General features: G+C 43.8%; 1 protein-coding gene across 1 annotated transcript in view; it reads right to left on the bottom strand.

Annotated features, from left to right (window-relative positions):
• Positions 1-7,525: 7,525 nt before the first annotated feature.
• HTR2C (5-hydroxytryptamine receptor 2C) overlaps positions 7,526-25,998 on the bottom strand; it is a 35,751-nt gene continuing 17,278 nt past the window's right edge. The window contains exons 2-3 of the mRNA XM_008934864.2: positions 18,830-19,030; positions 7,526-9,245 (exon numbers count right to left, since the gene is read on the bottom strand). Coding sequence (XP_008933112.1) covers positions 8,416-9,245; positions 18,830-19,030 — 1,031 coding nt within the window. The 3' untranslated portion in view covers positions 7,526-8,415. The remainder of the gene's footprint in view (positions 9,246-18,829; positions 19,031-25,998) is intronic.

The following is a 25,998-nucleotide window of genomic DNA, read 5'->3' as shown; positions in this document are numbered from 1 at the left end:
TCTCACCGGCTGAGGCATCCCTGCTCCCTGCTGAAATTTCCCGTCTCCTACAGGCGCCTGGAACTCCGTGGCCACTGGGTGTCAGCATCTGTGCTTGGACGCAGAGGAGGAGGAGGAAAGCAGGTGCAGCATCGGTGCCGCCAGAACTCAGCGCTCAGTGCACGAAAGTAAAACAGAGGGGATAGTGGCTCTGTCACCGTCAGAAAGGAGTCTTGTTCCTTTTGTGGTGCTAAGTGGAGAAGTGTCACACCTTTGTTCCATCATCCAGCTCTGGGCTGATTGCCAGGTAACATCACCTTCTGCCTCGTGGCACCCTGACCATGTCCCAGCGCTGCTGCTCTGACCAGAGCTGTGTCAACCAAGGCATGTGCCAACCAAAACCAGCCCCTGCCTCTCCCCCCACGCTCATGCCACTGAGCACCCCCAGAAATATCACACCAGCTCGAACTGGAGGCCCTGCTGGGTGTCCCTGTCTCACTCTGGCACCAGCTCCTGCACCCTCACAGTGTCTCACTGCAGAGCCAAGGCTGCCCTGGGAGCCTGGGATAGGGGCTGTGCCACCAAGAGGTCCCCACCTGATACATGAAGCCCACCAGAGAATAGTCCTTGCCTTTTAAATGATGATGTTCCAGCTCTTAACTGTTGAATTGGAAATATGTCCCAGCCTTTGGGACTCTCAAATTGATCGTGGCTGCCCAGAAGTTTGTGCCCCTCATGCCAATTTATTTAGAAACGCTCATGCTAAGAAAACAATAACTCTGTTGCCTGCCAGGTTCAGGAGAGTCCACTTTTAACAACAGAGAGCTTAAAAGGCCAACAGCACAATTTATTTTACTGAAGCAAGAGCATGAAGTTCCCAGCTACAGCAACAAAGAAAAGCACTAAAAACATAAGACAGTGCAAGCACAAAGCAGGCTCAGTCCTGAAAGCTGCTCACCAGTGTTTTCTCAACAACATCAGATAATGGCAGCCCCAGCAAGGGCATTACCTCAACACTGTGGTTCTCCAGAGCACACGAAAATGCTGTTGCAGGTAAATAAAACATACTTACAGGACTGCATGCAGTCAGGCTTGGGCTGGCCAAGCTGGTTGATTCTGGATGCTTCCAAGAAAGCAAGTGAGATATTGCTTCATACAACTGGGGGCTGGGAACACACAGCCTTCACGATCCCTCGGCTTCACGTTGTCCTGTTTGTGGGAGATGCACTGACTTGACATGGCCTCGCCTGCCTTCCTTCAAAATTGTGTTGTCATTTTTCATGGCTTTGCCAGGACTTATGGAAGGACCATAATCTAAAAATAGTGTTCTTGCTTCCAGATGTTTTTTTCCTCCCACACTGGGATGTGTCACTGGGCTGGTCCTGCTGTGCAGATGCCTGGCTTGGTGCCTGAGCTCTGCCAAACGGGAGGCTGAGGACAAAAAAAGGGCTGAGCTGGGCCTTCCTGCTGTACCTCTAGAGCATAAATTCCTGTGTGAATGCAACACCTGAGCCCTCAATAAGCTTTCAAGTTGCTGTTAGTGCTGCCTCAGCAGGAAGTGCAGTCCCAAACCTGGAATACCCCACTTGTTAGAAACCTGCTTTTAATTCCTACCTTATTTCTACCCTTTCTGTATACCAATGTTTTCCTCTGGCCTAAATAACTTGTCCCTCCTTATCCAGAACAAGCACTCCCTGTTATCCTGATGCAGAGCTTGCTTTGCCCCTCTTTAGCTGCTGGAAGCAACAAGCCAAGCTTTCTGCTCCTTCTCATTAACAGGGCTCTCTCTGCCCCTGCCTTGACTTGTGCCTGTCACCAGGGCTACTGCTCAGGCCCAGCACACACTCCCACCTATTTTTTTAAAGCAGAAATGCCAACTAACTACAGAGCAACAGGTAATCACATTAATTTACCCTCCAGGAGTAAAGTTCTGGGTAAGAAAAACCAATGTTTGCTGAGTACAGTGTGCTGTGTCACCCGTGGTGGGGCACAGGGGGAGTAACTCATCCCAGCACTTTGCTGACTGCCACCCCGGGACACACTGGGGGAGGATGCAGGCAGTTTTCTCTTCAGCAACACCTAGAGAAGGTGCAAGAGAAAAAATGGTCACCTGGGGGTCAGCCCACCTGTGTGCCAGCCGTGTGGCTGAGCTGCAAAAAGAAGGGGAAGGAGCACTTAGGTGAGGGGACCAAACCTTGCCATGGCTTCGTGGGTGAGACACTGCAATCCATGGATCCTCTCTGAAGACATTTTGGGACATGTGCCTGTAGGGAAGGAACCTCCAGCACAGCTGAGATCTCTGCTGGGCATTGGCACTTACCTGTTGCTTTCAGCAGTGTCATGATCTTCGGGAAGTGCAGGCCCAAAAGGAGGGGCACTGAAGTCTTCCTCCCCAAAATGTCACAGAAGAGCTGTTCTAGCTGCCAGTCAGGGAAAAGGACCCTGATTAAAAGCTTCAGTGATGAACATCTGTCACTGGCATCCGCTGGTCCTTCTGCAGGAGAGACAGGGACATCAGCAGCACACACAGATGTAAAGTTGCTCTAAGTTTTAACAAATGCAACCATGCAGTGGTCTAAGAGGCACTAGTTTACACACTAGTATAAATTGGATAATTTGGCTGCATTTTAATTAAAAATTAATTTCTCCAATTTATACAATTCAAGCACAGGGAAGTTCAGAACAGTGGATTTAACATGCTTCTGTGTGGTGCTAAATGATTCATTTTTCAAGTCACCTAGCCCCCAAGTGTTGGTACCCACTCAAGTCACAAAGCAGCAGCTGTCATCTCAGGACACTTCTGGGGAAATTGCATTTATCTGCTAAGAGATCTTTTGGCTTTTTGGGAAGCAGAACATAAGATGACATTCATGAGGGATGTAATTGCTCCACAGTCTCAATTTTCCACAATAATTTATCATCCATTGGCTGCATAATTCTCTTGCTGTCATCACCCCAGAGCAACCAGAGTTACTGGACCTGTGTCACCACTACATGCTTACTCACTTGCCAGGTCCCCTACAGATCCTTGAAGCTGTGGCCCAGGAGGACAGGCTCTTACAACCTTTTCTGTGGTTGTAGTGCTCAGCAAAGGGTGAATCCCACTGGGCATAGTGCCGGGACATGCTGTGCCAGGTCCTAAAACAAGCACTTTCTTGGAGGGATTACGAAGGAGGGCTGCCCAGAGCAGAAACCCTGCTGCTGCCAGACTCCCTCCCCATGACACACCCTCCTGCTGTCAGCAGAACCTATGATTTAGGACAGTTTTAAGGAAAATATTTCTGTGTGTAGCTCACGCACTTGACCGTTTGTCAAAGATGCTGTGGTTTGGTTCTCCAGTCAGTGAGTGTGCCTCACTGCATCGATTGTCTGCCTCATACAGATCTAAAATCCCTCACCTGAAGACGCTCCATCTCCATGTTGTTTTGGGATTGCAACCTCCCTGCACAGCCGAGAGGGAATGGCACATCACTTAGATATTTTGCTGACTTCTGACAGCCTCATAGCACGGGATTCAGTTGTGGGTAAAAGAAAACATGCAGAAGACCTGAGACTTAAAGAAAAAAATGATGGAGAGACAGAAGAGTCAATAACAACTTCATGGTTAAAAATGAAAAAACAAAACCATTTTTTGATACCTACACTCACCCACACTAGAACAGCCCACGTTTCACAGTGACACTTACAGGTGCATTTGGTCTCCCCATCATAGGTTTTCTCCCCAGCTTTTCAGCCACTCCCATCTTTTCAAGGGAAGACTAGAGTGTGATGGCATCTCCTGTGGCTCTCTGGGGTTTCTGGGATGTGTGTTCATGTGCACAGATATGTACATATATCTCATCTGCCCATCTCTGTCCTTCTGCTGCACCTGCCCAAGGCTTGGCAGTCTTTGCCTCATTTTTTCCCAGGAAAAAGCTTCTGATGCCTTTTCCACCCCAGTCTGAAATGGAGACAAAGCCAAGTGCAGTTCTTGGCATGCAGCTATCCTAATGATACTGTGACACAGGGAGGAAACCCATCCAAGAGACATCTGCTCATTTATCACATGACAGGCACTGCTTTTGGAACACCGGATTAGCATAATTTGTCTGCCACAGTATCAGACACTCTTCAGCAGCTCAAAGTTAAACAACATTTCTGCAGAGCTCCATGGGTTTGCTATGTTTTCTTTAAAGTATGTTTCCCCTTTGGAATTTGGGTCTCCATATCCAGGACCCTCATGACTCCAGCACATTAGATGCTGACTGGGAAGGGAAGAGCATTGGGCACAGTTCACACCAGCGAGGAAAATCTCTGCAGGGCTCTCCAGAAGAAAGGCACTAATGATTAACATGAGTGTCTCTGTAGAGAAAACAGCATGAACCACACTGTTCACACTGACTACTCACACATCATCTAACATTTACCTCTTCAAATTATCACTCAGATAAAAACTACTGCAGACTCATAGTCATTATGACAATAGAGAGCCATGCTGAGGTGGGATGCCTCAAGGCTCCTCAGCATTGGCTCTGAATCATATTCCCTCCCAGATGCTACAGCCTCTGGGTAGCTGCTCTTATCTTCAGCAAGCACAGGACTGAAGGAGAGGCCTTCTTCTCAAAGCACAGTCTCTGAGGCATGCAGAGCTCCCCAAAGCCACCACAGCTGACCCCATGGATGCTACACCCCAGACTGGCTGCGTGGGGCAACAGGTCACAGATATGGATGAGCCAGCTCAAGCCTAGAAACCAGGTTGCCCAGCCACAAGGATTTGTGTCTGACTACATGGCCAGCCTTGATTCTGACCTCTAGTGGGGAAGCCCCTACAGCCCAGGAAGCTGCTGGTTCTGTCCTGGGCTGCCCCCAAGAGCAGACTGCCCGATGCCAGTGAAACAAGGGGGTGTGTTTGCTGGGTGGGAGCCTCTGTGTGTGTGCTGTCCCACGGGCAGCCTGCCTGCACAGCTCCATCTGGTTTGGGAAACAAAGCAAACAACACAGCCCACGGCACCATTTCCAAGGAATTGTTGTCACTTGCTCAGTCCAAACTCAAAACAAAATGTCACCACCCACACTATTTGTAAGACAGAACCATACCTGAGCTCAGATTTGAGGACACACAAAACTTCCAGCAGGTACTCACGTCAGACAGCCCCAGGCAGGGTTTCTGGAGGCACCCCAAGGTTAATGGCTACATCTCAGGAGAAGCAAAACTGCTGTAGGGACAACCTGACTCTGGTTAAGTTTCAGAGAACTAAATCAATTCTTCAAATTGACATAATTTAAAAAAATGTAATTTTCAAGGGTTATTCCCAGAGGGAGCCATTTGAAGAGGGGGAATAGTCTATCACCACTTTTGTATTTATCAAGTTTTGGGGTTGGAAATGTTGGGATATCTGCTGACAGTGATTTCTGAGATTCAGCATCTGTGGGCCATACTTCAGGTGTACATCCTTATCCTTGTTATTTGTTTCTCGCTTGTTTTTTTTGGTGAGGACATATTTTAATTGGGGACAGAGGAAAGAAAGAGAGGGCACATTCGTTTATTTATTTTCTGATAGACCATGGAGAAAAAAAAAATTAAGAATGATTAAACCAACAAACTTTCTTTAATAAATTAATAGCAGCATCACAAAACCCTGATGTGAATGACCCAAAGAAAGTTGGGTACGTGACAGTATATAAACATTCACAAAAATGTTGTCACCCACTGGCTGGGAGAGAACACGAGGCGCTGTCGGGCAGCACCCTTGGCTGTTCATCCAAACAAGGGCTGTACATCAGAATGGGTCCAGTTGTGTTGACATATTTACAGTTCTGGTGCCGAATTTTTAAAAAACATTTATAAAAATTCTGAAAATTCTCTGTTCAGTTCCCATTTTTTGCATCCAAATATAGCAGGTTCCCTTTTTTGCCCATACAACAGAACCGACAAGGGTAAGACATGAAGGCTCCTATGCAAAGACAATGCCTGTGTGTAGACTTATACTGAGCTCAGGGATGCTGTGAAAATGAGTTATCCACTCATTATTTACACATGCTAGAAGCTACTGTAATTCAACTTATTGCTAAATGCTTTCAAAGTCTGTGGTTGGCTCTTAAATATATATATATGTGTATATATATAAGTACAAACTCACACATATATATACATACACACATATACATGTTTGGAAAAGGTGTGCTATAAATTCACTAAAGGAAAAAAACCCCAAGTTAAAAAGCAATGTGACGGGTCTGATTTTTTCTGTACTGTTTGAGATAATGAAATCTGACTCAGGGTAAAGAGAAGTCACTGAAGGACCAAGTTTATGCCTCTGGCCAGTCCTTTTCCTACTGATTACCTGACGTTTTTGGAGAGGCAAGTAGACTCCAGAGCATTCAACCCATGCTGGTATCTGCAGGCTGGCACATGGAGCATCTCTGCTGCCTTCTTCAAGCAGCAGAGGCTTAGGATACCTCTGCACTGGGATACCTTGTCTGCCTGCATGGAAGTACTACGGATTATTCCCAGGAGGGGATGAGGGAGAAAAGAGGACCATCTTCAACACATCAGTCTGGGGTCAAGCCAGCAGCAGAGACAACTCCTGTGTTGTGTTTTAGTAGTGGCCTCAGCAAGGTTGTTGCTGCACACAGCAGTGCAACAGCAGTCACCTAAAGCATTAGCAGAATTTTCTGTTTCTTCTAGAAGGTAATTTTAATGGAATGAACACAGCAAGCTTAGAGTACAAGCAATTCATGTTAATAAAACGCGATTTAACCATGCCCAGTGTAATGTTCTCTGTTCTGATGATTATCATAGCCAGAGGCTGTCAGTGATGCTAAATGCATCCATGTTAGATGGGCACTGCAGCATCTGTGTAGTAGTTAATGAAGATATAAAAACCTTATGGGTGATATCTGGCATTAGACAATACTCCACACAAGGAAATTTGCATGAGAGGCATCACCCCAGAGGCACAGTGCCAGAAAGACACGGTGCCTTGGGGAGTTTGTGTACTCAAGAACGTAGAGGAAAATTAATTCAAATTGTACCTGGTGTGTATTAAAAGCAGATTACTTAAACTGCATTCCATCCCAATGTGGATGCTTTCATTAAAGATATAAGTGGTAATATGATACACCGTAATTTACTTAGGGAGTAAAATGGAATATTTCAAATTTAAAAATTAATCCAGATTAATATTCCCTGTAGACTAGCTCCAGGTCTGCTTCCTTCCTGTCCCTGGTCATCATTTGCTTTTGAACCCTGCCACCAGCAAATGATTCCAATCACATGCTCTGCTCAGCTCTGCCCACCCCGTCCTGAGGCAGGAGCAGGGACCTTCACTTGTGCCTCTCCCCCAGCATCCCCAGGCAGGTCCATCCTGCTCCTCACAGCTTGACCCTGGCCAGCACCACACACAGAGCAGCCTCTGCTCTACACCAAAAGCAGTGTTCTACCACCAGCACTGTGAGTCCCAGGATGCTGAAAAATGACAGTCAATGCTAGCAAGCTAAAGAATGGCTAGATGTGAGGACCCAGAGGGCCAAAGATCTGGCTCTGCCAAAGCCAGAGTGCTCTTCTGCAGGTCAGCCAAAGCCCCTGATCCTCCAGCAGCGTGTGAAGGCAGTGCACTGAGCACAGCCTGCTCCATCCCAGACCTCATGGGTGTCTGAAAGACCAAAGGAGGGTTTTTTACGAATCTGAGGCCTTCCATTTATAGAATAGTGGAAATAGAGAACTTTGTCTCTCATGCTTCTTCTCCAAGTCTGCAAGTGATCCCAGCCAGGACTGCAGAACCACACCAGAACTGCATTCCCTACCTTCCCTAGGGGAGCCAGAGCCTCCTGTGCAATGGAAAGAAAACAGCAGGGTTGGAGAGGGAGCCAAAATTTAGCAGAGGACCCCTGAAGTGCAAGATTGACCCAGTATGGCAGCAAGACACAGGACATGTCTGGCCAGGTGCCTGCACGGCCACTACGCTCTTGTGGTGTCTTTCTGCCAGGTTTCTGTAAAGTCTTTACACGGCACAAATAGGGGTGAGGATTTAAAGTATATATTTACTGTCAACTTGAAAAAGAAAGTTATACTGACCAAGTCTAATAGCATGTATTTGATATATAACTATTAACGTGCCATTCTGGACTCCAGCAAATTCCACCTGAGATAAATATTCAGCATTTTTGTTCATGCACTGGAAGAAGAATTCAAACATTTTGTCCATGACATATGCAGAGTAACTAATAGTTCTGATCTATTAGTAACAGTAAATATAGAACCTTAAACTTCACTGCAGTATATTAATATATATGATTTTAAGTACTGGACTGGAAAGACAACTCTTTTTTTTCTTTAAAAAAAAAAAGCTTTGTTCAGAATGCAATATTTACATTGTCCTTTGAGCGACACTTACATTTTTACACAATGTATTTTGGCTACAGATACACCGTAGCAAAAGGCTGCGTGAGTCACCCTTACACACAGCTCACTCTTTCGCTTACAACATTACAGCTGTTTATGGAGAGCTCCGAAGTCCCCGGTTGCAGTTCCAGGCCCTCCTCAGCTTCTAGTTCCATGCTGTTGAACTCATTGCCATTTCGATAACTAGTTAAAGTCAGATCTTTCCCGTACAAAGCTGTTGAAGCAACATTCAGACACTGATTCTGCCGCAGTGCTGATTTTTTGCCGGGCTTGTATTGGCAGCGGATGTAATTGGAAAAAGCCCTGCGGTAGGTTTTGTTGAAGAGTGTGTACACCAGGGGATTAACCCCCGAGCAAACATACCCCACCCAAACAAACACATCAAGCAGTTCACTCAAGAGGTCTTTGTCGCAGGCTTCCTTGCAAAGGACAGACATGACATTAGTGATGAAAAACGGGCACCACATGATGAGGAACAAAAAGAAGACGATGCCCAGGACCTTGGAGGCTCTTCGCTCGTTGTTGATGGACTGCATAGTTCCTTTCCTGAAAAGCACTGCCTCCTTATTTACAGGGGAGTTCAAGTGAGATGCCCCCTCGTGATTGTGAAGCATTGAAATGTTCTCTGTGTTGTTTTCCTTCTTGAGGCAGTTCACACTGCTCCTCCTCTGCTTGGGCACCTCTCCACACATGAACACCGTCGCCTGTCTCTGCAGCACCTGGACGGTCAGGCAATACGTGATCACCATGATGATGAGAGGGATGAAGAAAGCCATGAAGGATCCAATGAGGATGAAGTTCTCGTCATTGAGGACACAGGTCCCGTTTACAAACACTCTGGAGTCATCCTGCAAACCAATGACCGGAATAGGCATCGATAACCCTAGAAAAATGAAACCAAAAAAGAGACTGTTACCTGGATGGATGGACAGGGCTCCAAAGAGGCAGCAGAGATGATGCAGGCCCTGCGTGCATTCAGATCACACTGCCTAAAGCTTTTTGAAGGGGAAGTTACTGCTTTCAAGGGGAAGGGAAAACCTCATTAAACAACACTCCTGGGAGCACAGCTCAAAGGGAATGACACCCTCCTCCGGGAACAGCAGCAGTTTTGCTGTGCTCCACAGTTGACTTAGTGAATGCAGCCCAACTCCTATATGGAGTTATTTTTCTAGCATTAATTGCAATTTCTAGGTGGAGAAAAGGCAGTCACTACCCTGCTCTGTGCCCAGCTGGCCACTCCATACCAGTCTGGGGGGTTTTTGAAATCACTGACACAGGGTAGAGTGGAGCAAATTTTACAGAGAAAAATTTTCAAAATCCAAAAGAATTACAGCTATGAGGATTTAAAAGCAAGTTTCTTTAAGAAATTAAAATAATACTGATTAAAAAATCACCACTCTTGCCATGTCCTCACAGGTACATGGAAGCAAAACTCCTGCCTTTCTGGGTTCTTATGGACTCCCCCAGTGCAAGCAGACAATGGTCTCTGCAAGATCAAAATCCAATATTTTTCATACATTCTGAGATCCAAACTTTGTCCCTTGATCTGTGGAGCTCAGTCCAACACCAGGACAGACATGAAATATTTCCAAAATCAACAATATATTCTGGAATATTGCATCCTGTGTGTACAGGAGAACCTGGAAAAGATGTGGTGGGCCTGTTCTAGTTAGACCATCATAGGTTCATCTACTCTTGTCTCATGTCTTTGACAGGTGCCAGAAGTTTAGGGCCATGATACAAAAGGGGACAGCTCTAAGTGTAGTAGCTTAAAAAATTCCAAACCAAGAATTTGCATCCATATCTCGTTTTTAAAACGGCTTTTCAGAGATTTATTTTCCATGAATCCTTGATCTCGTTTCTGACTGCACAATTCTCAGTGGCCTTCAGTTCCCCAACCCACCTGTTTGTCATGTGAACAAAGTAATTCTTGCTCATTTTATGTTTGCTACCTGACAATTTCCTTTGACTCCCATAAGTTCCTTGCTGTGAGAAACAGCAAATAATCACTTTCTGGTCACCTTTTCCACCTTCTCAGTGATTTTATAGACCTGTTATCATCCCTCTTGTCTGACATCTCTTTTGGAACTGAAGACTACAGTTCTGTTCACTCTCTGTCCTCATACAAACTCATTCTATGCCTTTGATTATCTTTCTCCATTTCTTTTTAAGTTCTTTTCTATCCTTTTTAAGAAAGGAAAAAAACCTGCGTATCCAAGCAGTTAGAGAGCAATAGAGTGTCTTCTGTTCTCCCCTCTGGCCACCTGGCTGTCATGGAGCACCCACTCCTCAGACACATCTGTGGGGCTGGCCATGCCCTTCCTTAGCTCCTTCATCCAAGAAATAATCCACACTGAAGCCACTGGTGGGCCTGGATTAGGGGTTTTTTTGGAGTTACTGTGAATAGCACAGGTCACAGATCTAATCCTGTGGAACTCTGAATTTCTAAATGGGAAAAGTAACATGCTAAAGAGATTAACCAGGGCATTTTTCCCACTGCAGCTAAGTGTTTTCCAGGATTCTGAAGAATTCATCTGCAGTTTGTCATTACCATAAAATTACCATGTGCCAGTAAACTAGTGAAAGAATTTCTTCTGAAAAGTAACGGTTATAAATGCCTTCTGTGATTCTACCATGTGTCTCCTTAGCTCAGACATTAGTTCTAAGATTTGCTCTTCTCTCCCTCTACATGCCAGTGTTTATCAGTTTACCCTTGGCAAGGCAGTTGTCTCCTTTTCAGTATGGTAACCCCTGTTACCTCTCCTGTGCCAAATCCCTGTGACTGCAAAACCCTTCATCCCATCAAACCATTAAATCATGGGATTTAATCATTAAATCATCATTAAAGACACCATTCTAATGCCTTGGCTCCATCAAACCACAGACATCTGGGAAATGGAACTTGGATACTGGTAAAGCAGTCTCTACACAAAGATGAAATCTGAATTAAATCAATGGCATTACACTGGGATTACATTTGCATGAATAATTTTATGCTTTAGTGACCTCTATAACACCCACCCTTTGAAATACTCCAAAATGAATACAAGTTCATTCATGAAGTAGTCATCATTTAGTTTACTGTTACTGCTTTAGCCAAGGGAAATCAGATGAGGCTTTGGGATATTTTTACATATAAAGTGGAATTTATGTGACACCCATAAAGTACATTTGGGAAGAATAACCTGGTTCTGGGATATGATGAATACACAAATCAAGAGCACTGATGGCAGCCTAAAACTCTGCATGAGCATGAGATACCTCAGCATTGATGACAGGCAGTAGGAAGAAAGCAGCAGCAGGAAGAAAGATGCCCTCAGATAAGCTGCCAACACACTTTGATTCAGCTGTCAGCCAGCATCCAGCACTGCTGAATGGGCAGCACTGCCCTCATCTCCAGTGCTTTCTTTCACCTCACACTTCTCCTTTGTAACTCATTCTTTAATACATGATTTATCACTGATCCACTGCACAGTTGAGCCTGAAAGGGAACTAAGACTGGGCACACCCTGGGCAACAGGAACTAACTTGACACCCCCCCAGTAAGTGAGAAGTGACTGTGGAAGGTCTCAGACACCTCAGAAGGGCTTCCTTCATGGGGGATTACTGCAAAAATGCTGCTGCCACAATCCCAAATGCAACAATACCTGCTTGCAGACACAGCTCACACCCTGGCCCTGGTTTCAGTAGGGGTACATTGCTCAGCTCATGCTGTGCTTACCACCAAGCATTCCATGGTGCCTGGGCACAAATGCCTGCCTAATTTGAGCTCAGCTGTTAGAACAGGATGGAGAAGGCATCCAGCTTCACTTGACTCAAGCAACCCACAGTACGAACAAAGCTGTTTTAGATGTTCATAACTTAGGAACTAGGTCAGAGAATGCCAAACTCGCTACACCAGTGAGGGTGAGTGTCTAATCAGGAAAGAGGCTCTGAAGCCAACTGCTCCCCACAGCCTTTCTCCTGCACAGCTCTCTGAGCCCCAGTGCAGAGCATTTCATGAGTTTTTGCCCAACACACTCTTCATCAGCAGACTTCAGGCTGATTCAGTGAGCTGAGTTCTCCAGCCTCGGACATATTTTCCAGTTGTATCAAATAACTTTCTAACTAAGCTGGCAGCGAATTCCCCAAGAGAGGCAGGGCTGCTCCAAAAACTTGCATTGTGAAAGTTTTACAAGCCTATTCCATATCACACTTTGCTCTTCAGAGCAAACTTGGTCCTCTTGTTTGGTATTTGAGCAGTGCCCAGGGCAACTGGTTTTGCCCCAGCAAGAAGAGACAACAGCCACCACCAGCCAGTGAGCCAAGAACCAGGTCCCTGCTAGACTCAACAGTGGGAGCTCTGTGCACCTTCTGCCAGGCAGCAGCTTGAGCAGGATATCCCTTTTCACCACACCACAGAAAATGGATGTGATTTTTTTCATCCTATCTCCTCTTTTAGCTTCTGTCTGGCAGGGCAGCAGGAAGCAAGACAGAGAGAGATCCCCTGGATTACAAATCCAATTACAACTGTTGTCCTTACTGCTTCTTGTCAGCTTTAAAGATGTCCTCAAGCCAGTAGAACGATTCACCAAATGGGGCTGAGATGATGCTGTGGACACAGAGCAACAGATGCTCTTTACAGATTCTCCATTAATAAAACAAAACCCAAATGACTAGAAATACGTGTTTGTAAAACCTGTACTCACTGCAGTGAAAAAGCTGGCTAAAAAGTCCAAATTGACATTCCCAGGATTTAGACTTAAATTAAAAACAATACAGGTTTTGTGTTTGATACCTTGTTTTCTGCAATGAAAGCCCATGAGATTGATAGAGATTACTGAAGAGATGTGGTCTTTGATGGTTATTTCCACTAAGAAAGGGAGTAAGTTCCGTTCTCCTACAAGAAGATATTTCCTCCAGGGACAACCACCTCACTAAAGAAAACAGGGATCTCATGATGCACTTTGGACCTCAGTGCCATCCTCCTGGTGCTTATAGACAATTTAAAAGAAAAAAGCAGAGAGAAATCTGTGCCAAACAAGCCTATGGCTGACACAGATGCAGTCTACATTGCAAACTCAAGAACACTGGGGAACACTGCATGTTCAAATACATATCTTTAACCTCATATTTAAACAAATATAAACCAAAAATAAACTTTGTATTTAAACTAAAACAAATCTGTTTGGTTTCTTAACAGAAGTGTCTCACAAAGTGCCTGATTCAGACAGTGAGTAGTAAACCCCAACAGCCTCCTGACTTGCACAGAAGTGTCTCACAAAGTGCCTGATTCAGACAGTAAGTAGTAAACCCCAACAGCCTCCTGACTTGCACTGTGTAAAAAAAGGAAATGGGGTGAGGAAGCAAAGCTCTTCAGATGAAAATCAAAGAATGTGCTGAAGTGTTCAAACCATTAATGCCTTTCATTACTAATGTTGCAACAAGGTGCCTTCAGGGCTGGATTAGGACTAGTTTTTTGTAACCATTCTAAAAAAGCAACAGTGCCTGCCTTGTATTGGTTTAAAGTCAAATATAAAGGGGCTAAACTTTGAAGGATCTCCCTGCCCACAGCAAGCACAACTGCAAACAGATGAATGTCATTACTGACTGTGCCTGAACAAGCTGTTGACCTTTACTTAAGCCTTGGGAGAGCACTGAACAACCCAGATGGAAAAACAGCAAAAAACCACTATAGGACAGAAGAAATAAATTATTTTCCCACCTGCCCTTCCACTTTGCTAAATTACTTCTCTTGGTTTGCTTAGCCACATCTTTCCAATGGTACATTTGACCACAGACAGAGCCCATCTGCGTGGTGGGACAGGTTTGAGCGAAGCCCCAGGAACACATTTTGACTTTTCATTTACTGCCTTCTTCATTAGCAGTGTTTTTGCCTTTTTTTTTGCCATGGCACATGTCCAAAGGTTTGTGTGCTAAGCAGGGCCTGAAGCCTGGAAAGAAATTTCTGTGTGTGTGTGTTCCTGTCCCAAAATGCAGTCCCTCAGCTACCACCTGGCAGGGAACTGAAGGTGCTCAGGAGCAAACACTTCTCATCAGCACGTGTGCCATGGAAATGCCTGGCTGAGAAAGTCACTGATCTGAGAGACACAATGATGGGCAGAAATACAAATCACACCCCTAAACATGCTCTGAAACCATGACCCAAGGGAGGCTACATGAGTTACTCCAGTCACCCTTTACCTCCACGCACAACCTGCTCCTAGTCTGTAAGGAGACCACAACTCCTTTTGTATCAGTGGTGCCACTCCAAGCACATTCCTCAAACTGAGGATTATCTCCAGTGAGGTAGGAGAAGGCTTGATTTGTACCTGGAGGCTCTTTAAGGACATCATTAGGACAGCTTTCATGCATGAGGCTGCTCAGCTGTGTGAGAGAACACCCAGGGCAGAAACAAAACACTGTTAGACATAAGACCACTTAATCTGAGATGAGCATTTACTGATCCTTACAGCACATGTCTTTCATACTTCTATAAATAGATCACCTCAATAAAACAATGGAGTAGTATGAAAGTTAAATGGGGATGTGAATTTCTTTTTAAACATGAATAGTTTATTTTATACACAAAACTTTCAGTACCTACCTGAAATCAGAACTATCATATCATTAGTGAGTCAGAGAAAGAATGAAAATGTTTTCAAACACACAAAAAAAGACATGTGGGGTCTGCTTATGGCACTGATACAAAGAGCAGAATTTAAAGGATGGCCTCATCTCAACCACTTATCAAGTAAATTGAATTTACCTTGTTACTAAGGATGTAAAACTGTGAGCTGGAAAATTGGTAGCATGTGTAATTTCAACACTCTCTAGTAAATGACCAAACCTTGAACTTACTGGGAAGCAGAGGAAAAACTCTTCTGTGCTAGCAGGCATACAGCTGGACCACGAGAAACCTCAAAACTAAAACAGTTTGCTTATTTTCATATCAGAGGCAATGTGTGTGCATCTCCACATATTTTGTTTCATTTAATATTACCCAGTTAACACTCTCTCCTGTATGACATGGTGTGCACTTAGGGTTTGAGTAGTTCCTCATCACTCCTCCTGAGCACTGCAGGGGGGTCTCCACTCACTGCCAGAGTGGCCCAAAGCCACCCTCCTCAGAGCAGGACAGAGGGAATCCTGTGGGATGGTCAAGTCCACGTGTTAGTTGTGAAAACTTTGAAACTGTGCAAAGTCTGAAATCTTGAAACAATGCCAAGATTCCACCAGCAGGCTCACGCCTAAAATTGATTTTCGATATTTCTGTTGCCTACATTTCTATTTCCAGCCTCAGCACAGTGCTATCTATCACAAAACTCATTTTTACAAGCCCAGCCCTCCACAGTACCCACTTTTTCTCTAACTGAGCACAAAAGTCTTGCTCAAGTTACATTTGCTAAAGCACAGGACAACTGGCTGTGATGTACTTAAATCTGGAACAAAGAGGACTTGGAAAAGACCCATTCATAAAGAAATTGTCAACAGACCAGAGGACTCTGTTATGTTCCCCTGTTTAAAAACCTAATCATAGGTTTAGGCTTGTGCAACTTGCCAAATTTGTAGCTCAATGAGCAAAGAACCTCTTTTAAATTTTGCTGCCAGCATTAACATTTCAGAAAAATGGAATGCAAAAGCTACCAAATTAAGATAAATTACATGCTTTTCCCTTCTTATTCTGAATTCTGATTCAGAAACTGAATTCAGGATTCTTTACATGGAATGCATGTCCAAGTCTCTTCAGCTGAAGCAGTGTTTATGCAAACTGACCATCCTGCACTTAAGTGCTGCTTCGAATTTGCTCCTTAATCACACACAAAAATGTACAAATTCTTTTGTGATACTTAACACTGAAGTGAGGATTTACTTAACCTATTTCATCCTCTTGAAAATAGCATGGGATTTCATCAGGCCTTTCCTAGCTAGGAGCCAGAAAACAGCAACAACGACCTTTTGGTAAGTTCTCTTTCATTCCATGCTCAGTTTATTCCTGTGTCTGTCACATTTCTAAATCCATTTATGAAGTAAATATAGTTATGCTAAAATAAGACAGATACATACCAAGAGTACTTTTCTTTCTCCATTTAATGCAACCTCCTAGAGAAAGCCTGAGTAAATGAGTGAACCCTATCATATGCACTGGGGAGGGTGGAAATCCAACCACATTTCAGTGTCCTGAACAGTCTCTCAGGGAAGTATTGATTCTGCCTGTATCTTCAGAAAAAGGATGCAGCCAAAGACTCTCCTGGGCCAGCTTGTCTGCATCAAAGAGAACCAGCAAAATCTAAACAAGGCCTGGACATGCTTTACACTCTCCCAGCTGTGATCCCAACACAGGAGGGCACACAGGTACAGCTGCAATGTGTCTCCCCAGCCTGGGGAGGGAAGTGCTAAAAGCTTTGTGCACTGCAGACACCTCACTGAGCAACTGCTCACAGCTTCTTCCTGAAGATTTTTGGATGCTGGGGAATAACTGCAACATCCATTGCCTTATGGAGGGGTGACAAACTATGTGCTCACAAAAGAAAAGTGCCATTCAATCTTCTTTCCAAGCTATGTCTTTTAGCCTTCATTGTTTCACCAGTTTCACATCCTATCATAAATGCATAGTTGTTAAACATCTCCTGAGAAAGCTGGGCAGGGGTGAGGTGCTGGGACTCTACAGCAACACAAAGTCACCTTACCTAGCCTGGCTTAAGTACTTTTTTCTCCAGGGTACAGTAGAGTCCATAATGTGCCTATTTTCCATCATCATGAACCCAATCCCCACCAGGAACAGATGGGTCTGTGGCAGTCTTTACATCTGTTTGGTCAGGCACCATATTCTCTTACAAGTCTGCTTACTGAGTAAACCATGCATGAAGTACTTCATCCCTTGGACCCATTGTCCAAACCACAGCTTGGTCCTCAAGGCACTAACACAGGCAGCCACCTCCAGCACTAGCCAGAGTTTCTAAGGGTGTGTCTGCAACACCTGAGAGAGCACAGGCAGAAATCTGCAAGCTAGCTCCAAAAATGGAAACAGAAGCCTTATTGATGAGATTTTGCAATGTACTACTTAATGCTGCTGATGGATTTATACATCTCTGCTGGGGGGGATGTCTATCAGCTGCTCCCTCTGCCTTACAGTGGAACATGGAATTCTGTGCTGATCCTGGACTTTCCTTGCAAATCGAGCCCAAGCATCCCACATGTGAAGTTGTTCACAGCTCATGTGCTGAATTCAGCAGCTCTCTTTCCCATGCCAAATAGACAGCACAGAGAGTTTAAAAGAATAATAATATAAAAAAAAAATCTTAAATGAATTGATTAATCCAATTTCACTGTGGGTTGTATTACCTAGAGGAAATGAAGCAGGCTTGTGACACATGAAAATTTGTTTTTAATAGACATTATATACGTGAGGAGAGAACGTATATTTCCCCCAATATTTTTTTGCTCTTTTACATAGCGTTTTTCCAAGGCAAGCTTCCCCAAAAAATGGTCCCTGCAGCACCCATACAACCAGTATCATATTCCACTTCTCAAGCAGGCTAAAACTCAAGAGAAATTCAAGCACCTGAAACATGCTTTTCCTTGCAGTACAGCACTGATAGCGAGGAACGCTTTATAAAATAAAAATTAAATGTTAAATCTTTGTAAGACTGCATTTTACTCAAGCACAGAAGGCAATACAACAGATGGAAATGGTCATGCAATTCTGACCCTGCCTCAAATGTCTCTTTCCTAAAGCACATTGAAAGAGTTCCGAAAAAACTGTTTTTCTTCACATAATTCCTGATATTACAAAGCCATCTCAGTATCATTTTGCCTTTTCTTCCTATTTTACTGCTGCTTTATTTATTGCTTTTTATCAGAGTGATACAAACGTGTCTTCTTTTATGCCTGCTCCTCATTTACTATGATTTCAAACTTGCTAGCTCAGTACTAGCAGCACTCCAGCTGTGGCAGAGCACAATACCGGCTATAAAGGCTGTGCAAGAGCAGTAAATACCTCGCTGATAGCCCGCCTGCAATTCCGTGCTGCTTCACTTAAACCATTACCAAAACTTGAGAGGGTTTAACTGCGGCGACTGCAGCGCAGTTTGTGCTGGCTGGGTTTTCCTCCCAGAGCCTTTGCTAACGCTGTTTTCTGCTTTGTTTCCGCAGCAGTTTTACAAGCACCGTTTGTCTGTGTTGCTGTTGTTATCTCGGCATATTGATACGTGTGCACGGCAGCGAATGGAATGTGGTCGTGGTGGTGGTGCTCTGAAAAATGACACCTTGTTTTGGTCACTGACCAGCTGCAAGGAAAGGTTTCTATTTTCCCGGTAATCGGTTATTGTATTCAGGCATGCAGGCCAGGTAAATTAATTTGAGCATCCTCTTAATAAAAAAAAAAACAAAAAAAAACAAAAAAAAAAACCACAACCCTAAACGAAAATTGGAGTAACACTATCATTCATTCAGACACAGTTTAAGATCGTGAGCCGTGTTGCTTACCTATGGATATGGTCCAAACTGCAGCAATTTTCATAATGGCCTTGGTGCGGGAATTGAAGCGGCTGTGCTCAATGGGATTGCGTATTGCTACGTACCGATCAAGAGAGATGGCACAGAGATGCATAATAGATGCAGTTGAAAAGAGCACATCTAGGGAAATCCATATAGGGCACAACTGTTTAGGCAAAGGCCAAGCATAATCTGAAACATAGAGAGAAAAGAAATGAAAGGAAAAAAGGAAAAGGAAGTGATTTGGGGAGCTAGGCCGTCGTTTCTGGGAAACCGTCGGGGTGTTTTAACTCTGCGACACCAGTAAGGGGCACGTGCATGAGGAGGGGACAAGAAACCTCTCACAGGACCTCTCCACAGGCAGTCCCTGGCTCTGGACACTCCATAAACCCGCGACCAGTTCCCACACATCTGATTTCTGTGAGCAGTACCTAAAGGGCAATGCCCTCAAGTGACCTCTCTCTTAACCTTTCCACAATATCTTTAGAAAATCAAATATTACATCCCTCTGTTACTGCCTCATCACGTTCTTTTCATGGGTTGCAAAGCCCTTTGTGGCATTAACTTCACTCAGATCCCTTCTGAGGCTCCCTTGATCTGTACAGCTCAGTTCCTGTCTGCTGAGGAGAAAGGCAGCAGACAGTTCTTCTGCACAGCCTAACACAGCTACACGACACTACTCCACCTTTTCTCCCCAGGCAGAGGAACACTTGCCTCCTTACAGAGCAGCTGGGATTGAGAGGCTGAAATTTGAAAGCTGTTTTGAAGGTAGACAGAGCAGAGTGTTATTCTTTACAGAAACAAGTGTGCCAGCAAACAGAACAGACTAGATAGTCTGACAGCAGCTGGCACGCAGCTCATTTGGGTGCCTGCACTTATTAAACTGTTCATTCAGTGCTGAAGTACAGCTTGAGAGCAAAAGTGACCCGGAAAGATCCTCAAGGGGCAGTTGTATTTAAATTAAAACTCAGGAAAAAATTGATTTGTGAATGATACCCCCATGTCAATGCCCAGAATGGATTGTGTGAGATCAATAACAGAGCCCTGCCAAGCTCTGGGCTTCTTAGGAAAACAAAATCAAGAGTATCTATAGCAGCTGAAAACACGAGAGACTTCATAATAGTTGAATAATGAGATATTCTTGTGTCTTCATTCAGAACGTGGATATCTAAAGCAATCTTGAAGTTTACCCCAAGGATCAGAATCACCACTCTGCAGAATCAATGTTATATTAAGAATGGTGCAGCTCCATCCCACTGATCTTGAATGGAAAAGATGAAACATTAGCCTCAGAAATCATATTTTGAAACAAATTACCCAGCCAAGAGAGACCCAGGATACCTTTATGTAGAAGCCTAAGATGAACTGAACCAGAGTAAATTATTATGAAATGTCCCACAGAAGCCCAGGAACCTTTCACAAAGAGCACAGCGGAACGAGATGGACACATTAGTTCATTTTACCAGGAAACCCACAGATGAAGTGCTAAGTACTCACCAAACCCACACAAGACCCCAGCTCTGGGGAGATAAGCCATTAATTTCAGCAAGTTTGCACCACTTCTACTAAAAGGACTGTAAGTGGACTGAACTCCACAGCAACAAGCATTTAAGAGGTCCCTAGTGAAGGGAAATAAGTAAAGCACTTTGTGGCTGGAGCATCTTTATTTAAAAAGACAGCTCTGCTGTACAAATGAATTGAGCTTGGTTAAATTATGAGTCAGCCCCTTTATGACACTACGATCAAACTTCACCTCCTGCTCATGTTCACACTTTGCAATTGCTCAGGACATCATTGCCATCAGCCTGCAACTGAGCTCAGAGCTCCAGCTAAGCACACCTCAGATTAGCTGGGTCTTTAATGATGCCTCAGTGAACGCCCCAGGGAAGAACAAGCCTGAAATCCTACAAGTGGCAGCCGTACTCCCTGCACAGCCCCAGGCTCTTGCTGCCAGCCCGTGCTAAAGTACATTCAGCACATTTTATACCTCACTACTTCTCCTCTGCGTTGCCAGAGCCAGCTTTCTGCTACAGGCTGAAATGAGCCACGAGCACAAAGCCCCTGAGTGTGTCCTGATGGAGGAAGAGACCCCTGGGGATGTGGGCAGGGTGATCATGACTGTGCAGCAGCCTCTGCACGGGGGAACAGTGACATGGATGGCTACTGCCCATATCACACAGACAGGCAGGAAATCTCCAGTGTCTCCAGAAAGAGATGCCAGGCCTCCAGGCTTCCTGTGCGTGGGAGCATCTCCAATCTGATCCATGGCACTGCAGTGGGTACGATCTTATTCCTGACATTTGCTAGACCTGGGAGAGGTTTCTACAGCAACCACCTTTTCAGCATTATTGAATGATGAATAGCCTCTCTTACTTCTTCTTTTGAGCTACCCAAATGCTTCCCGTGTCCCCCTGGAACGACTTCTGCTATTGATGTGAACCAGGCAGAGCACTGCAACCAAAAATACCAGGAGAAGCAAAAGCAACAGTAAATATTCACACCCACGGTGTGAGGCGAGGAGGTGTCACCTGCTGTCAGCCCTGGCACTGCAGGAACCAGCAGATCCGGGTAACACTGCCCAGAGTTACTGCCCAGGCAACCTGTCAGGAAGTTTTGGAAGATAAAGGTGATACAAGAGCTCTCCTAATGCCTAATCCTTTTAGCTTTTGCTGTCCCAGGGTGCTCTGTTACGCTTCTAGCTGAAAAGCCAGTTATAGGAGGAGACGTTTTACTTTCTCAGGAAGTTCCCTAAAATGATCTGCAATAATACAACGTCACTCCAGAAATTTGTAGAATGGCAGCTTGTAACACATCACTATACCTTGATAGGAAGGGTATAATACATACTCTATCTCAAAATGTAATTATTTTTAAGTAAGAATGGTGTGTGCGCTTGAAAAACACCTACACAGCCTACGAAGCCAGGAATTCATAAAAAATGAAAAACAGATTTATTCTAACTCTGTTTTGAATAAATGTGCAAAACATAGGAAATGTGCCCTGTGACTGTGCCAAGATGCAAAAAAGGATTAAAAAAATATTCTGTTAATGATGTTATACCTTCAAAGCAATCTTATCCTTAGAAACACTCTATCTGCAGAACGTAACAGTTCTCTAATTTGTTCTATTTTCTCTCATTTCACAGACAAAGAAGAGCAATTACCATATATTTAGAAGAGCAGATGACTGAGTGAAGTGAATTCTTGGACCCTAGCACTTCTAAGATTGCATTTCCAACAGAAATCAAGTATTTCAGTCCAAATTTGGCTCCAGAAAGAACGAAACAGTGCTAAACACCTGGGTAAGCAAAACCCAAATTCTTTGTAAGAAGCTCTGATTTTTATCTTGAAATAATCTGTGCCCTTAAAATCATATATTTAATGCACTGGCTGGTAGGCCAGATAGGAGAATGCTGAAGGGAATTAGATGAATCCAGCAGATCAGAACAGAAGTTTGTATTTCTTTACCCAGCATGTAATCAAACTGCAGGGCTTTTTGCCTCCAGACATTTTGTGAATGCCAGAAGTTTACACTGGACAAATTCACAGAGAAAAGGACAGAGCAACAATATTACTTTTAGATCAGTCTTGGCTTCTGGCTCTGGTCAGAATAAAACACAGTGTATAAAATCCAGGCAGGAAACTTCTGCAGAATATTACTTCAGCCTCCAATGCTGAGTAGCATCTCATGGAATCAGAATTCTTCCCAGGACACATGGAACAAACACTCATATTTAACCAGGAGTCATGGTCCCTAGGTGGGATTTCATCTCCTGCCCTGGGATGAAAAAGCAAACCACAGTTCCTGTGTGTCACTGAACAGCTGAGATGAACACAAAGTGTTGGCAACAAAATACAGAAACTCAGAGGCATTTTGGCAAAGTCACAGAGCATCTTTGTGTGTAGATAATTTCCTGTCGGATAAGAGATTCCTTACATGTTTTGTGCTTTCCATCAGGAAAGATGGCAGCTATGAAATTGGATTGCTTTTGTTAGAGGTTTAATGCATGTGGGTTAAAAGTGTTGCTTAACACTGTTATTATGGTGTTGTACTCTTCACTGCATGAGAGTCAAAATTACCAGACGCTGTAGCAGGAGATGACTGAATAATCCAAAACACATCAAATGGAATCAAAATTAATTATGTCAAATGGTAAAACAGAATTGCTCCAGATTGTAGGAGAATGATTGAACTGGAAAAAAAATAATAATTAAAAAATGTCTGTTGCTGGTACAAATTAAGTACTATAATGCAATCTGCTCCAGTATATCTCCTGGGAACATGTAGTGTAACACCTAGGACAAATCTGGAATAATAGCAACAAAATACTTGCTTACACCACAATAAAGCAAAGAATTATGTAAAATTTATCCCCGTAGCTTCAGGAGTTATTAATGGGAAACTCACAGTAAGCTGCATCAATCGTCTCTTTTCTAACCACAAGCATGAATTTGGAAAAGGTTTCAAAACACTGTTGTGTGCTGTGGAATAAAGCCTACCCTTGCCCACTGCTAAAAGTCTTTTTACCACCACTCCACCACTGATGCAACTGAAGCATTTTATACTAACCAGAATTTCCAGTGTTCACTTTAAAGTTTCATGGCTGCCACAGCCTTTACAAAAATAGAAAGCAATTACACACAGTTTTAACATTACTGCATTGCATTATTCCCAAGGGAACGAAAGAATTTAAATTATTCTCTTCTCTCTCTTATCTAGGAAATAAAGAATTTCTTAGCTTTACTCTTACTGATGTGGTATTTCAGGCTATGTTATCTCTTTTCTGCTAGTTTATTTTCTTCAGATTTACATGGACAAATGACTCTGTATCAGCCTGAAAGTCACACAACCAAGGGTGCTGAAAAACTCCATCATGCCCAAGAAGCACAGGATGTCTTGCTTGACCCCCTGTAGTCCTCAGTGGTTGTCAGCACATCCACAGAAGGGCCCAAGCACGTGCAGCCAAGCCTCCTGGCTGGAGGAACAGCTGGTCTCAAGGGCAGCACTGCCAATGCTGTTTGATTTTATCATCAATATAGTGTAATTTAATGTTTTTTCCAACATATTGAACTCCTGGGCACTGGGTTACATGAGAAATTAAGTTTCTAGCCTGCATTTTCTAGAGGAAAAAAAGGCTATCCTAATGCTCTCTGAATCCCTTAAATAGAACATATTCTAGCACAGCCAAGCACAGAGACATAATCTACACACAAAGAATGATGACGACTTTTAGAGCAGGACTCTATCCTTGAATGCTGCCCGTTCAAAAAGACTTGAGAGTCCCAGGAGGTGCTCAGCAGAGGGTGGGCTCTCAGGTTATGGGATGGCTGAGAGGATGGAAGAGACCACCAAGTAAGAAAAGGAGGTGGCCCCGTGTCCAGATGCAGTGTTGGAGGGACCCCTGCTGGTACCCTCTGTTTGACTCCAACCTCTGTGGGGAGAAGATGCTGCTTTGCCTCGGTGCAACACCACACACAGGAGTCACTTTGGAGTCTGTGCCACTGATCACACCCAGCTGGGCCACGACACCATTCCTGAGCTTTGGATTTCCTTGGAGCTGTTAGTTTTTCCCCTCTGGGAGCTGTCAGCATGGCACAAGGGGGGCAGGGAGCAGCAGGCAGTGGGCATGGAACAGCGTGGTCTCCTTCCCTCACCACTGAGGGAAACCCCAGACAAGCTGAATGGGCCTCCAAAGGTCTTTTGCATCTTTTCTCACAAGTTACAGTGATTAATTGATGTGACTGCCCTTTGTTGCAAATTAAACAACTACACTCATTATGCTGTTGTGAGATTTTCCTTTCTATCCAGTATTGACTTGAGGCTTTGGCAGGAAGTATAAGAAAAAGCTAGGACAGACATAATTATCTGATCTGGGGAAAGGTTGCTTGAATATCATTTAAGTAATATTTTAAATGCAAGGAGCCAGCTTTTTACATAATATACTTAAAAGACCCTGCTAATAAAATGGGACATTTGCTAAGAGGAAAACACAGAGAACCCTGTTAGCATCCCAAAGGTAGCATCTCTTCTGAGATCTCTTCTGAGAACTACAAAATTATTCTGGTGCAATCTGTCATTCCACCAATCCATATGTTACATTCATCTTTTCATTTATTGGTGGAGACTAAAATTATATTTGGAGACAGAGGAAAAATTTCTAGGCTCAATAATGTTCTTTGCTCACAGCTTAAGCATCTTTAGCAGCATCTGGAATTTTTATGTTGAGTGATATGGACAGTTAAGGGAGCAATGGTACAATTAATTGAATTGTATCATTAAGTTCTTCTAAAGGGGTCCTTTCAGCATTTTGATTCCAACAGAGATATGATCTCTTCACACAACTCTGAGATACAAGTTCCTCATAATACTTTATCTAAATGAAACCACAGTCTAATAAAATATTCACAGCAGTAAACATTTTCTTTTTAGTGATGTCCTGTCTGTCACCACAGCATCAGGACAGTGGCCTCTCCTTTAATTTCCTTCATGCCAGTTATGGATCAGCTTCCACCAGTTATTTAAACAGCTGATGAAACAACAGTTGAAGGAACACCCCACTGGAAAGTAAGTCTATGAGCAAACACAGACCTCACACTAATACCTTCTAAATGTAAACATGTAAATATTTTCCAAAAAGCTGTTTCATAACAAAGTGCACAGACATGTGACAATAACAGGTGGTTTTCCCTAGTTCTGATGAAATTGAAAAAGATCCATTATCACAAGAAATCGCTGCCAAAACATACAGATCATTTGAGGAAACTATGATTCTGAACCAAAAGTGATGTGGCATTATTCTATTACAGCTGGCTGCTGAGCTGGAAGTCATCTGCTTGAACCCAGAGCTTGTAAATGTAAGTTATGTCTGGATCCTAGGATTGGCTTTGGGCTAGTGAGAGGACAAAAAAACATACAGAAGGCATTTTTTTAGGTATTTGGTTTTATTTCAGCATAATTCAGTGGCAATTCAGATGCCTGTGCTATCCTGACAGCTCTTTGGGAGCCTACCTGGGATTAATCCTCTTTCTCAGCTCAGGTTCCCCCCGGCAATGCAGCTGAACAAACTGGCCTCTGAATTCTGATAAAATGTCTGATTTCAGAAAGAGATATGATAAGGATTTCTTTCATTTGATATAAAGGGTTCCACATTCAGAGAACAC

Source organism: Manacus vitellinus, unplaced genomic scaffold (genome assembly GCF_001715985.3).
Source record: "Manacus vitellinus isolate BGI_N305 unplaced genomic scaffold, ASM171598v3 scaffold_19_pilon, whole genome shotgun sequence".
Lineage (NCBI taxonomy): Eukaryota > Metazoa > Chordata > Aves > Passeriformes > Pipridae > Manacus > Manacus vitellinus.
This window is presented reverse-complemented; position numbering and strand designations above follow the sequence as displayed.